This window comes from Osmerus eperlanus, chromosome 23, assembly GCF_963692335.1.
Source record: "Osmerus eperlanus chromosome 23, fOsmEpe2.1, whole genome shotgun sequence".
Taxonomy (NCBI): domain Eukaryota; kingdom Metazoa; phylum Chordata; class Actinopteri; order Osmeriformes; family Osmeridae; genus Osmerus; species Osmerus eperlanus.
In genome coordinates, this window is record NC_085040.1 from 2,813,586 (window position 1) to 2,829,092 (window position 15,507).

The 15,507-nt window shown below is 41.9% G+C and overlaps 2 protein-coding genes across 5 annotated transcripts; both read left to right on the forward strand.

The window, feature by feature from the left end:
- The first annotated feature begins 207 nt into the window (after nt 1-207).
- On the forward strand, nt 208-3,603 carry LOC134009800 (perforin-1-like). Its single transcript, XM_062449504.1, has 3 exons — nt 208-332; nt 1,363-1,897; nt 2,064-3,603. Exons 1-3 carry the CDS (start codon nt 326-328, stop codon nt 3,340-3,342), a joined length of 1,821 nt encoding a protein of 606 aa, XP_062305488.1. The 5' UTR covers nt 208-325; the 3' UTR covers nt 3,343-3,603.
- Nucleotides 3,604-3,998: 395 nt separating this feature from the next.
- si:dkey-85k7.12 (interferon-induced very large GTPase 1) lies at nt 3,999-13,468 on the forward strand. 4 transcript variants are annotated; one of them, XM_062449536.1, is made up of 7 exons: nt 3,999-4,320; nt 5,712-5,815; nt 5,967-6,078; nt 7,010-7,273; nt 7,380-7,640; nt 7,791-7,938; nt 12,216-12,375. In XM_062449536.1, the coding sequence occupies exons 1-7, from the start codon at nt 4,236-4,238 to the stop codon at nt 12,232-12,234; spliced, it is 993 nt and encodes a 330-aa protein (XP_062305520.1). In that variant the 5' UTR covers nt 3,999-4,235; the 3' UTR covers nt 12,235-12,375. The 4 variants fall into 4 exon arrangements, with proteins under 4 accessions (XP_062305520.1, XP_062305521.1, XP_062305518.1 ...); XM_062449537.1 differs by having other exon boundaries at nt 7,791-7,923; XM_062449534.1 differs by having other exon boundaries at nt 7,791-13,468.
- Nucleotides 13,469-15,507: the final 2,039 nt, after the last annotated feature.

A 15,507-nucleotide genomic window follows, 5' to 3' on the forward strand; every position in this document is an offset into this window, starting at 1 on the left:
ACCCACAGTGGTTTAATACATAAATAAATAGGTTTCCTTTTGCCAGGAAACAAGCCTGAATCTTAGACGCCTGCATAAACAAAGCCTCGACCACCAGATCACACTGCGAACATGTGGTCTTTCACGCTCATGAGCATGACACACACCCAGGGTGACTGATGCAGTGATAGGATGGAAAGAGTTGTCCGCCTGCCTGTCAGTCTGCCTCTGTCAACTGACGGCCGTGCAGTAACAGAACCTTTGCCAGATTCATCCTGACGAGCATCTTCATGATCATCTTCCTAAGTCTTCATCTTCGTCATAAGCACCCCACAGCGTCTGGGATATGTTTGGTAAGCAATCTATGCTCCATTTCATTTTATGTATCGATTGGTAACAATAGAAGAACTCCGAAATTCGACATAGAACCTGTTTGTAATATGTGCGTTTCCATGCAGACAGGTAATTTAGGGTCACAAACAATTTATTCTACTTCTTCTATTGGGTGTTGTGAGGTTTTATATTTAGCACATTTTTTGTGGGACGAATGTCATAGAAAGAGAAAATTATGTAGTTAATCTTTATCGGAGGTCTTTAGTCAAATCTATACATTTCTGAAAAGGTAAAACTAAGAAATCTACAGAAATGAAGTGAAATGTGAGGTTGATGCCTTACATGGTGGGTGCTTGATCCACCCCTGAGGGGAAACTGCGGCAAGCAGACAAGATTTAAAAGAAATGAAAGTAAAACATGCGCAGGTGACAAACAATACAGACCTAATCAGGGGCGAATCTAGGTTCCCACTTCTGGGGGGGCTAAGCCCCTAGATAAAACCTATTATTTTTCCTGTGACCCAGCAAAACTAGGGGGGTCTGGGGGCATGTTCCCCCAGAAGAAATCTTTGAAAATATCCTTTTAAATAGTGTCCTCTAGTGGGTTTTAGGAAGAGAAATTAACAAATTTAGATTTAAAATATGAAAGTAAAAAAAGAAAATGATTAAACAAATTTGGGGGGGCTAATGAAACTTTTGAAAATAGGGCTAGATACGCCCATGGACCTAATAACAAGTATTGTATGTAATACCTACAGATGAGAATATTTAATGAACAAATGAACACTAGAAAGATGAGTGTAAATATAAATAAATACAAAAGCTTGAATATAAAGAGAGGTGTACCAAACAAGTACTAAACAAATAAACAATACAAACCGAGCAGTGAGATCATTCAAAGTTAAATACCCCCATCTAGTGGTGAAAAGACATCCATTTATACAGGCAGCTATTTGTGAATGTCAGATTATAAAAAGATGCTGATAAGATAGCAGCCAATTAATTGAGTTTATTTCCCTAAACCCTCTCTTCGTTCTCTCCCCTCCTCCAGGAATCCGCACAGCACTGCTTGTCCTGTGGCTGTGTGGGGGCCTCCTCCTGCCCCCTGCCCAGCCCGCGTGCACCACAGGCCGGGCAGCAGAGTGCAAGAACACCCCCTCAGCCCCGGGAACAGACCTGGCCGGAGAGGGCTTTGACGTGGTCACCATGGAGCGCAAGCGGGCCTATGTGATCGACGTGGACACCTGGAAGAAAGACGAGGACGGGGGCTGCACCCTCTGTGACAACCCCTACATGGACGGCAACAAACAGAAGCTACCCGCGGCCGTGGTGGACTGGCGGCCACTGCATCAGTGTCACATGAAAGTGTCCAGCAGTGTGTATGATTCCAGCGAGAGCTTCGTCAAGGACAGCCACAGCGAGGTGGACGCCAGCTGGAAGGTGGGTTTGGACGTCATTACCCCGCAAATCACGGCGTCTATGGTGGTGGGCGGTACTCACTCTCGGGTGGCCAAGACGGTGATGTCCCAGTCCAAGCAAGACAAGTACAGTTTCATCAAGCAGGATGTACACTGCTCCTATTACAGGTGAGTGTGTGTGTGTGTGGGTAATTTATATTTGTATTCCATCTATCACCATTTCATGTATGATAAATACCTGCTAACAGCAGGTAAAAATGTTGATATGTGATTTATATTGCTTGTGCGATTGGCTGATAACACCACTGTGATTGGCTGTGTGTTCCCTCTGCAGTTACCGTCTGATAGAAAAGCCGCCCCTCCACCCAGAGTTCTCCCGCAGCTTGAACAACCTCCCCCTGCTCTACACCGATCAAACCAAGCCTGAGTACAAGCACTTCCTGAACACCTTCGGAACCCACTTCATCCATAAGGTCCAACTGGGCGGCCGGGTGAAAAGCGTGACCTCGCTGCGCGTGTGCCAGGCGTCGCTGGAAGGCTACAAAGAGACGGAGGTCAAGGACTGCCTGGAGGCCGAAGCCTCCGTTGCCACAACTACCGGAACCGCCGACCTCAAAACGGAGACCAAGTTCTGCAAGCAGGACCTAAAGAAGCGTGACACCAAAGAGAGCTTCCACAACACCTTCAAAGAGAGGTTCACCGAGGTGGTGGGCGGCCAATCAGACGGCTCTGCTGACCTGCTCTTCGCCAAGACAGGGACCGACGCCTTCAGTAATTGGCTGGGGACCTTAAAGACCACCCCTGACATCATCACCTATTCCATGAGTCCGCTGCACCGGCTGGTGAAGAATGAGAAGAAGAGCGCGGGGCTGAAGAAGGCGGTGGAGGACTACATCCTGGAGAGTGCACTTGCGCTGCGCTGCTCTGACAAGTGTACCGGTTCCTCCAACCCCAGTGCCCGCGACACCTGCCAGTGTGTCTGCCAGGCCAACCAGCAGACAACCAGCCAGTGCTGCCCCCAGGAGAGAGGTCTAGCCCGCTTAACGGTCAAGGTGATGCGCGCTAAAGGCTTATTTGGCGACACCACGTCACAGACCGACGCCTTTGTCAAAGTAATTGTGGGTACCAAAGCAATCCAGACCACTGTGATCCAGGACAACGACAACCCTCGCTGGAACCAACAGTTTGACATGGGCATGAACTGGGGAAAGGTCTCCTTGGACAGCAAGCTGAAGGTGGAGGTGTGGGACGAGGACAAACACTGGTGGAAGTCGTGGGACGACCTCCTGGGCTCCTGCAGCAAGCCTCTCAAACAGGGCACCCACGAGGAAATGTGCCCCATGAACCACGGCACCATCTTCTTCTCCTACATGGTCGAGTGTGCAGCGGGGCTGGGGGGCCCCACCTGCAGCGAACACGTGCCGTCCCCCATGGCCTCTGACCACAGCGACCTCTACACCTCTCGCAACTCCCTCAACGTCACCAGTGAGTTCCTGGCTCAGGTCAGGGCTGGTCAGACCCAGCTTGACCCTCTGACCTTTATTAGGAAGCAGAAGGGGGCTGGGGGAGATGTCAAAGGTCACTCTCGTCTGCATGTTCTCAATGAGTTGTGAGAGTTCGGTGTGTCGGTTTGAAGGCACTGCTTGCTTGGCCTGTCATTCACATGATTTCTTTCTGATTAGATATTTTTTTACAATGGTCTTTTTCATATACTTGACATCAAGACAATAATCAATTGACAAAGCTAAAGAGGAAACGAACTAAATCAATTTTTTGAGCACATGTATGTTCCCTTTCTGATGGGCTGATGTTTATCTTCACTATTTTGTAGTCTCTTTATGTACATGTACCAACTATCTCATACTTTCCCTGCTGTCAACACAATAAAACTATTTTGCAAGTCATCTGTGATTTTGTATCAAGACTTGTGTCTACTAAATTAGGCCTATACACACCCCTATCATTTCTGCTCAAACGAAACTTAAATTGAAGAAACGATATCGAAAGTACATTTTAATGGACTGAACCAATAATATTCTATTAAAATATCCTAATTTAACACGGAATCACGGGACCAAATCAACAGAATGTGCATATCGACACCAATTAAAAACCTAAGAAGTAGCCTATATTTCTGTAGACGGCGTGTGGGAGCCTAATAACCTAATGTTTAGTAGTTATCCTGAAGATAACGATTATACACATGGTTCGCTCTGATATTGAATATAAATAGCCTAGGCTACATCCGTCATGGGTTAATTCAGCTGGAGTGAGAACAGATGACTAACATAAAGTAGAACAGTTAAAGTTTTGCCGTTCTTCAAACTAAAAAAGATTAACTTTTCTTTCACGCAATCAATAATATCTTATTTTAAAGTAGCCTATATATACCGCCATATTATAATTAGAGAATAGGACCTAATAGACTAGTCGTGGAACCGACTGTCTTAATTTTACTTAAATTAAATTCAGGCCAGGCTATTCATTTATCCTTGTGTTTTACAGCATGAAGTGTTCTCAATGTCAAACGTTGAACTGTGAGGAGGGACTGCAGCTTTGTTGTAAATGTCGAACATTCGCCGAGGAAGAAGGTGAGACGATGTTGTTTTATCTAAACGCATATACAAATATAGCTAAATGATAAAGAAATATAGCAGAGCTTTGCCCAGCTGACACTACATCGTGTCCTAACTGGACGCGAGCAACACGACGCTGAGCAGCGCGACTTTTTGGCCCAACTTTTTGTTTGTTTGGACGCCGTTTCTATTTGTTTGTCACTCGCGTTTAAAGCTCTGTAGCACACGGTGTCGTAGCAACGGGGTTTACATGACGTAAGAGACGTGAAAATGACGGATTCATTGTGGACAGAGAGTTCACAAAGCAAAGTTTTCCAAATCGACCCCATGTTTTAAACTATTCCGAATTTAAACTGACATGTACTTTGAGTCTCTTAAATTGGTAACAAATAAGAAAGGTATTTTATAAACGGATATCTACTCCAAATTATTTAATTGAGAACTCTTGCTGTCAATGTCTTTAAGGAAGTTTGCAAGTCTGTCACCTTGTTATATATCTTTATTTTATTTGTTTGTATTTTTATGTTTACGAAATGTGATAAATTAATATGTGTAAACTGAATTCTAAATAATAAAAAATTAAAATAAATAAATAAATGCGGACAGAGAGCGTCCAATGCGACGCGAAAGTCGGACGCTCGCATCCAGTTAGGACATGGTGTAGGCCTATTAATCGAAGGTAGAGACTGTAGTTTGGACATGAAACCCATGCTTTTATTTGACTGTTAATGCCCAGCAACACGTTGCATGTTGTTAAAGTAACGTACCAGGGGTTTAAAATGAACAAAGGCTATTTGGAGGAAGGTTATCTTAAATTAACCGAAGAAGAAATAGGCGTAGGCTAAATGTACAAAAAAAAGAAAAATAATAGAAAATGACCTTTATTCAAGGAAAAAAAGATTCACTGAGATTTACAATCTATTTTACAGAAGTGTCTTTGCCAAAACGGGCACCATCATGTGTAATTTGCCTACCTTTGTAATAGGTTACACACCAGCCTGAGACGAACTAGGCCTATTACTTTTTGACACCGCCTACAAACCTAGCCACACACCTTGATCAATAAACAGGCTTACATATTTACTAAATTACCAACCGCGACCTATTTGATGCGTGGAAGGAGTTATCTTTCGGAGTGTAGTGGCTAGCCATAATCTAGCGATTGATTTGCAGAGATTTCGAGTAATATAATAACAGGTTAGTACACATGTCAACGTTTATGTCTGATAAATCTTTCTTTTTAGTTTAGGTTTGCAAAAAAATAAGATCATGCTACATCTAGTCAGCGTATCTGAACCTCAACTAGAAAGAAAGCTTACCAAATGGACTTAGTCATCATTGATTTTTTTTAAATTGTGTATTTTATTTATAGTATTTTGTATATTGTATGTCATTCTTATTAATAGTATCACACGTCTCAGGAATGGGCAGTCTTAAAGATTTAGCTTTTGACCGAGGAAGAAGTGAACCATCTGTAGACTCTGCTCTTAAAGACCTCTCAGATGAAGAGGTAAGCTATATAATGTACAATGCCATCTGGCCTTGCTTATGGCCTCAAACATGTAATTCACATTTTTACTGTGTTAATGAATTCTATATGAAGGTATTTCAACTTACGGAAATGTACATTCTCTCCCCTTAAATATTTCCATTAAATGAAGGACTTTGTTGATGCCAGTGATTCAGTCCTTGATTGTTGCAGTGAGCAAGAAGATGCATCACAGTCATCACAAGCTGGTTGTCAAGGAGACACAAAAGCACAGCCGACTGACGGTATGCCAATAGTGCAGTATTTTGTTGTATGATCATTACAAAACATTTGTAATATATTATAATATCTGATTTACATTTGTGGTGGCGTTTTAGCCTAAATGTAGCCTGATGTTTTAAAAACCCATCGACACTGTATGACTATGTTTAGCCTGTGTTCTGCTCCTCTCTCCCACCAACCGTCTCTGGAGGAGGGGATCCCTCTCTGAATTGCTCCTCCCAAGGTTTCTTCCATTTTTTTTTCTTCTGTTGAGAGTTTTTTGGGAGTTTTTCCTTGTCTTCCTTGAGGGTTTAGGTTGGTTGAGGGGCAGTTCTATGGGCATATGTGAAGCCCTCTGTGACATGCTTGCGTGTAAAAAGGGCTATACAAATAAATTTGATTTGATTCTCAAGGAAACTGGGAGTCAGGCTGGTTTTCCAAGTTCAAATGCAAGTTCTTCATTTATCTCATCAAAGATACAGACATTGGGCTCTCTGCGGTAGAAAGCTTAGCTAAGCATAGGCAACAGACATCTTTATCCTATTTTCATAGATACTTATCAGTCATAGCCGGCTAAAGTCCGGGTTAGTGACCGTTCATTTTGCCTGTTCTTATGATCCTGTTATGTTCTCTTCATTTCTTAGTCAGAGGTCATCTTAGGATAACTCAAAACAGTTCATTGGTAGTTCACGTCAGGTCAACCAACTAGTTTAGTGATAGTAAGTTACATACAGTTTTTGGGCCACGACACTTTCAAACCTAATCATAATTTTTTCGTTTAACGGACGCCACAGGAGTGGGTATGAGTGCTTTTTTAACAGGAATGATGGCTTTCCCAAAAAAGCCAGTGCAGACAACATAAGAACAGAATAACCTTTACATTTGTTTGTCGAAGCTGTTGTTCAATAGTAAATCGATTTTTTGATCGTTATATTTCTTTGGTCTCTTTCGCAGATGGCCCCTCACCAGGAGAGATAAAAGTTCACCATATAAGCACTGACTGTGTTACCTTGGGATGGGACCCCCCAGAACCCTCTATGAAATGGTCATATGAGGTGACCCTCTCCAGCTGTGCACAGAAAGAGAGTCTCCGTGTCCAAGATTCCAACACTATTGACTTTGAGGGCTTGCGCCCCGGCACAGAGTACATCTTCAACGTTGTTTGTGTTTCTGAAAGTGGAGTTCGGAGTAAAGCCTTCACATCATCCTGTTACACAAGTAATTAAGTTCTGAATCAATGTCCCTTCTTATCAATAGTGATGAGTGAATATTACTATTACTTTCTGAGATAATGCTGCAGTTTCAATCCTGATTTTCTTTACAGTGCCCATGCCTCCAGAGAAATTGCGGATTGATCACGTCACCAGCGACTCAGTGTGTCTCAGTTGGCACCATCCCGATGGTGAAGTCGGGGAGTATCATGTGAACTGTTCCAGAGATGGGGAAGACACCAGAGAGAAGACGACAGTCTCAAACAGCCTGACCTTCTCCAGTCTGAGACCAGGTGTGAAGTACACCTTTAGGGCCTCAACTCTCCTGACGACCGGACCCAAGAGCCAGTTTGTGGCGGTATATGTCCACACAAGTGAGTTTATTACACATTTTGGTCAAATTTGCGATATTTTGTGGAACAGTAGTAGGTAATTAACGTCCTGGCAGTTACTTTCAAACTACTTGTGGAAAGTAGCTGATGTGAAACCAAGGAGATCTGATGCCATGATTTCTTCTTCCCCAGAAACCGTCCTGGAGAACCTACTGCTAGACTTGGGTTTGGACTTCAAAGAAAAACTTACCCTGAGCACAGTGCTGCAAATAGATGAGAAGACCATCTCCGGAGAACCAGCTCATTCTCTCACAGACCTTCCATGGTATTTCCTGAAAAGGTTAATGATGGTTAATGTTACAGCTAGGAGTGGAAAGTGTGTCTCCACTGTAGACGAATCAGGTTGTGACGCTTCATTCTGTAGTAGCGACTTTGAATTAGAGAGTTTGGTTGGCAACCAGGATGTGAACAACATGGTGAACCCTTTAGATATTGTCGCTGCTCTCTTTTTGTGCTCCAATGGTTTCCTGCAGCAAGAGATGACCTTGAAAATGTCCATGTGTCAGTTTTCAGTGCCACTGTTGCTTCCAAACTGTGACTCAGATCAGTGCACATTCATGCTCTGGGCTCTGCGGGACATTGTTAAAAAGTACAGACCTCATTCTCTAGATGATCCAAAAGGATTTGTCGAAAACAGGGTTGTGCTTTCAGACCTTCCTATGGTGTCTTTCGTCAGACTGGGTGAGTGCTCCTTGTCCAAGTCGCAGATTATAAACAAACTTCTAAGCAACCCCCAACAGTATCACGACACATTTGTTCACCACGATATGGAATGTGGCGATAGTCCGAGAAGGATATCAAATGGATTGGTTGAAATCAGTTGGTACCTCCCTTGTGGGAACAAAAACATAGACATATTTGGAGAACCTGTTGCTGTAGCCAACCTTCGAGGTGACATTGGTACCTTCGAGACACAATACTCCTTCCTGTGTCAGACCTCAGTTGCGGTTTTTGTTTTCTTTGACAACTTGGACTACTCACTACTGACCAGTCAACACACGAAGGCACAGCTCTTCTTGATAGGGAACCCTCAGAGTCCAAACTTCAACATTGATGTTTTGAAGAAAACTGCCTCCGGGCTGAACCTGAAAAAGAACAACATAATCCTCAAGACCAAACAGATGAACGATGCAGATTTTGTCAAAAACCTACGAAACACAGTTGGTGATGTGATCAAGAACTGCAAATTCAAGATGCAGCTGGAAAAGATGTCCGATGTGGCCCATGAGCTTGGAATCCTGGTGGATGAAGACTGCCAGGAATGTCAGACTGCCAAGCAAAATGCGTTTGCCATCACTTCAAACATACCTGACATATTTAGGTACAAAGAAAGTCAACTACCCTTGCAAGGACAGATATGGAAAGAGCTAGCTCGTTTGGAAAAAGAAGAATGCAGACTGAGGAAAGTTGGTGATAAAAACATTGAGATTTACAAGAGTGAGCTCCAAACCCAGAAAACACAACTCAGGAAAAAACAGGCTGAATGGGACATGTCTGGAGCAATGACCTGCTTCATCAATGCCATATCAACACCTGGATTAGAAAGGTCCTATTTCTTGAAATGGATGCGAATGAACCTTGACAATCTGTCCCGCGAAAGCCTCAGTGGTCTTCGGGAACAGTATAAAGAAAAATGTCAAAACTCCTCAGAAAACAAAGAAGACATCAAAGATCTAGACAAACAGATTTCAAACAGTTCCCTAGGAACTGAACATTTTCTCCGTGAAATGGGTCAGCTCTATGAATCTTCAGTCTTACTCCCAGAGGGTGAGGTATCACGGCAACAACTTCTCCATCTTCCCAAGCTATGTGCAGAGTTACTCCTGGATGGATATCCCCTGGAACTGGTGGACGGAGATGCATCCAACATACCACTGAGATGGGTGAGTGATGTTCTGTGTGAACTTGATGCCTTGGTGAAGCCAAAGAACAAGATCATGGTGATCACGGTTCTAGGAGTCCAGAGTACAGGGAAATCCACTCTCCTCAACGCCATGTTTGGGGTCCAGTTTGCAGTCAGTAGTGGAAGATGCACAAGAGGGGCCTTCATGCTGCTCATCAAGGTTAAAGAAGACTTCAAAAAGCAACTTGATTGTGATTTTGTAGTGATCATTGACACAGAGGGTCTCAAGTCACCAGAGCTTGCACAGCTAGATGATAGCCACGAGCATGACAATGAGCTGGCAACGCTTGTGATAGGGCTAAGTGACATCACAATTATCAATATTGCCATGGAGAACTCGACAGAGATGAAGGACATCCTGCAGATAGTGGTCCACGCTTTCCTCAGGATGAAAGAAGTAGGGAAAAAGCCCAAGTGTCAGTTTGTGCATCAGAACGTGTCAGATGTTTCTGCACATGACAAGAACATGAGAGACAGGAAAATGCTGTTGGAGCAGTTGAATGAAATGACCCAAGCAGCAGCCAAAATGGAAAACAAAGAAGAGAATAAGAACTTCACTGATGTGATCGAGTACAATCCAGACACAGGCAACTGGTACATCCCTGGACTGTGGCATGGAAACCCACCAATGGCACCAGTCAACGCAGGGTACAGTGAAGCGGTCTTTGAGCTCAAAAGAAACATGGTCCAAGTTTTGCAAAGATGTGACATATCTAAAAACAACATAATGGAGTTTCTGGAGTGGACAAAAAGCTTATGGAATGCTGTAAAATATGAGAACTTTATCTTCAGCTTCAGAAACAGCCTTGTGGCCGATGCCTACATGAAGTTGTGCACCAAATTCAATAAATGGGAATGGGAATTTAGAAAGCACATGTACACATGGGTTGCAAATGCTCAAACAAAGATATCCAACTTCAGAACAATTCTTGATGAATTTCAGACATCAGATATTGAAGAATTACTTGTCGACTTGAAAAGCAAAGCCTTGTCACAAATCTCAAAGTGGGAGAAAATCCTTCTTGACAACTTGACCAAGTACTATGAACAAACGGAAGGTCATGTTTGTCTAGTTGAGGGGTATAGAGAAACGTTCTCTAACACTGCAAAGAGCCTTCGAAGAGAAATGGAGAACTCTGTGCTCAATCAACTGGAAGCAGCTGTTGAAATCAGAAAGGGAATGTGCAGTCTTGAAACTATCAAGGAAAACCACACAATCAAACTGGAACAGAGGGTGCTTGAACTCCTTGAGGAATGTAGAAAAAGCAAAGTTCAAAAGTCCGACAAAGATCTTGACAGAGATTTTGACAAAATGTGGGATACAACTGTGAAGGAGTTGTCTTTCAAGGGACTAGACCCAAAAGATGTTGTGGAAAAGGTGTTGAAGCAGCTTCGCTTGAATCTAAAACAGAGCCCCTTAATCAAGACAGTAAATAACATTAAATTGAATCAGTGTGGGGTAGAGCCATTCGATGTGCCCATTGATGGCTTTTTCAAGAAAGTAAAACATGCCGTAATAAATATGTTTTACTTGGACGATCACATTTCGAAACTCCAAGCACTTGCAGACAGTATTATATATGCATGTTTACTGTTAATTAATGACAAAGTACAAAAGGAGACTGACTACCATGACAATGACATCCAAGAGGTCCTGCACATTATTGACGAAAGGTTGTCTGCTAGCAGAGATCCTCAGACCAACTGTGAATTTGAAGTCAAACTCAAGTTACATATTTGTGGAATTGCATCAAGGCAATTCCAGGAAATGCATGGACATTTCATTGAAGTCAATGACCCACGCCGATGCCTTGAGCAATACAGAAACAAGTACCATGATGATTTCAAAGACTTGTTTAACAAACGAGACCAATGTAAGACTAAAGCAGAAGAATTCACACAACTATGCCTCAAACCTGCAGTGGAAGCCAATGTCCTCAACTCTTTAGGTCCAGATATTGTAGATGAAATGCTGACTGGAAGAAATGCTCTTCAATTTAGCACTCGTGCATTTTTTCAGTATTCTGTCTTGAAACATTTGATCTCCGAGTTCAGGTTTGAGAACTATGTCAGCTATATTGTTTCCTATGAAGAATACGTAAAAAAATGGATATATAATCAAATCAAGGAACATCTTTCAAATGGGTTGAAAATCTGGGAATTACAGCAACGCCATCTTAAAGCAAATATTCAAAATATAACTGATGCCATCACGAAGATGCAAAAAGACAAAAACTGCAATTTGGAGAAATATGTTCAGAATATTTGCAAGGAACTTGGAAATACATTGGTTATTCCCAAAGATGCTTTAAGTGCATTCATGATCCTCAATAATGCTGACCAAGAGCAGTTTGCCCAGTGGCTCAAAAAATCCATTGAGGAAATGGAACAATCCTTAATGATCAAGCTACAAAAACAGAGTGTACAGAGTATACTGGAAGCATTGAGAATCAAACCACAAGATATCCTTTTTAACCGAGTGTTTGGATGTGGCATGCAGTGTCCATTTTGTAAAGCACCATGTGAGGCAGGTGGCAAGGCCCACACAGACCATTTTGCCTCAGTACACCGGCCACAGGGTCTTGGCACATATAGGTTTTTACATTCCAGAAAATTAGATACTGATATTTGCTCTTCACTTGTGTTCTGTGAAGGTTGTTTCTGTTGCTATGAGACAGATGAAGAAAACCACCCTTACAAAAAGTACCAAGAGATTTATCCAGACTGGCACATTCCTGCAGATCCCAGTATCCAGGCCTCAGACTACTGGAAATATGTTATGACTCATTTCAACAAAAAGTTTGCCAAAGAGTACAAGGCTTTACCTGCAGATATCCCCCCAGCTTGGAAAAACATCACAAAAGAACAGGCAGAAAATAGCCTCAAAGAGTGTTTTAGCATAAAATGAGACTCCACCTGTCTCAAAGAGGGCAGTCTCAATATATTTTCACATATAACTTTTCATAATAGTAGTGAGAGCAGAACTCATTTAACCAAGACTTAAAAATTAGGTTGATGTTTTGGTTCCAGTTACACAACACTTGGCCTGTACTGTACTTCAAATAATAAGACAACACTACTTGATAAATTGATTGTGTGAATCACATTGGATGACATTGTCACTGATAACCGTGCTGTCTTATTGAAGCTTTGCCTTCTTGTGACAAAGATTGTTGGCCTTCTTGATACTGTTTCAAGTATTTGTTTATCATGTTTGTTTTTCTTCTTTTATCTTTATGAACATTTAGTGTATTTGAAGTAACTAATCATATGTAGTCGATTATATGAATTCAAATACCGTACTAATAACTGAATATGTTTTGTAGGTTTTACTGGTGGTTTGGACCTTGCTTTAAAATGAAAAATGTTTGATAGTTGTCTTTTGTTTATGATTGTTTTTCCTCACAAGAGCATGGATTATTTTAACATGTTCTAATGTGGTTTAAGTTCTTTATACTCACTTGTATTTTATGTAATCAAGAATTTGTCTAGTAGAATAATTCAAATACCTCACTGGTAACAAACATTCTAACGGTGGTTAGCCTTCTTGGGATAAACCGACACATTTTTGTTGTGTTTCTTTAGTTATTCTTCTAAAGACAGATTATTTGATTGTGCCTTAATGTGGTGGAATTGCTTTACAGCCACTTCTTCAATTCGATGTAATCAAGCATTTGTAGTCCACTATGTAATGTGATTCAGGATACGATGAGATGCAAATACAGTGTATGTAACTCTTAATGAACACTTGCATCCCACACAAGGAAAGCATCAAATATTATTTCCATCTGTATGATTCTAATGTTTCATTCTAATGATTTGTAATATTCTGAAGAGACTTTGAACTGAAAAGCTTCCACGTTTTCACGTTGCAGAGGTTTAATAAAGAGTCAAAATCACCAACCTAGCTATGAAGACTGTCTTTAATGATCTCCGGATCAGAATCACAGCATACAGTGTGTAATAACTTCTAAAGTAAACAGAAATATCATCACCTTATTTATATAAGTTTATCTTTAACTTTTTTTTTTTCTTCATAATAATCATATTTTTTTAAACTCCATTATTAACATTGTTCTTCATCTCAAGTCTTGGGTTTCAGAATTCAGCAAAGAAAGTAAAAACAAGACAACAGGTGCAAATTTCCTATGCAGACAGAACAGACATCTAGTTTAGGGTGTGTAGCCTATCCCAGGGGTGTTGGACATAAAAATTAAACATATTATCATTATTATTATGTGCTTCAGTGTAACTGGCCTACTGCTATGTACTCTATAGCTCTGGCCAAAGATGCCAGAGGCGTGGTCAGACCATACAGGAAGTTCAGCTGCTTTGATCCTGTATTTTTGCTACCTTGTTTATGACCTGTCATCCCACCCAGAAAATGGTAGATCTGCAGATGAACTGCTGTAATGAGAAACACAGTTTGTCAGTTAAAAGTACAAATAAATTGTGGTCACTACACCACGCTGAAACTAATTTCTTCAAGGTATGATGAGGAATAGCACACTAAAATCCAATATGGATTTCATTTGGTCAGGTCACATGTTTTAAGTTGTTAAAGTAAATTAAGAATACTACTAAATCTCTGCCAAAGAAAATGGACTATATATACTGTAGGTACTGAAATCAATCCTCTATATCTTCCTGTCTTTCTACCTCACACACACACACGTGCACATTTACACATACAAAACACACATACAAACACCCCTCATACAGAGGTATACCACTACTGTTCATGGGCACACACACATTGTAACACAGTGTACCGGATGGGACATTAGAGCCGTCTGTGTGATCTCCTATGTGGATACGAGGCATCTTAGGTTGTAAAAGCCCTCATTTCTCCATCTGTGACACTGTGGCTACAGGTGAGCTTCGGAGGCAGACTTCCACCATGTGAGAGAGTAAGCTCTGTACCACAAGGGGAAGGTATCCGACATCATGGGTGAGAAATCTGACCATGTACTGTAAAAAAAGGCCCTGGCATCTTCTATGCATACCCTACTTTGTGAATTGGGTTTAAAAACCACATTTCCCAGGGGGCCACAGGGTGGAGATGAATCCCTGCTACTTGGTGCTTAATTTGACCAGATGAAAAGTCATTATGACGCTACATACATCTTACTCTTTATGTTGTTCAGAATCACAGACCATAATCGATACTCTTATCTACGCGTGTACGGCCAGAACACCACAGAACTAACAGAACCGGAAGGAACCGGAATCTAGCGTACGAGGAGACCCCTTAGAATGGGTCCACGAAAGAAAACAGTGAGCTGTCTGATGTCAGTTGAGATAATACCTGCGGAGGGCTCCCCTCATCAACTTGCACCTGTTGTCTGATAATTGTCACAAACTAAATATCGTTCATTCACTCATAAAACAAACAAGAAACTTAATATTTACAAATATTTTTGTCTGTTTGTTGTTACACTTAAAAATGTACAGTTATGCCCCTCTTTTGCCAGACGTGTCTCTCCATGATCTCTGTGCATGACCTCTGGTGGTTGGAGCTTCCACTGGTGCAAGGGGGGTAGCTCTGCTGAGTTCCCCCACTGTGGCGCCCCCTAGTGTTAGAAGCTTAGAAAACAGACAAGGAAAAGAAGACAGAAAAGGAAATAGTCTGTTGCTGTTCATCTCCAGTTGCTGAATTGGTGTCGATTTTGGTGGTACCGTCATTTCTCTTTGCCAACCACCTATTGTCCTCTTTTCAACAGAGTACGTATAAAACAGTTCACAGAGGCTGGGGGGGGGGCACCTGGACCCTGGACAGGAAATAACTGACACACTCGCTAATCCTTAACAAGATGGCAGCAAATGTTGCAGGTCCATTTTGCCTTCCGACCCTCCAGCCTTCTCTCTCTCTCTCTGTCAGACCTTTCGGTGAGTTCAAGGCTGCAACAACCTAGATGCTTTCCCAGAGTCTCTCGGTCCAAAGTC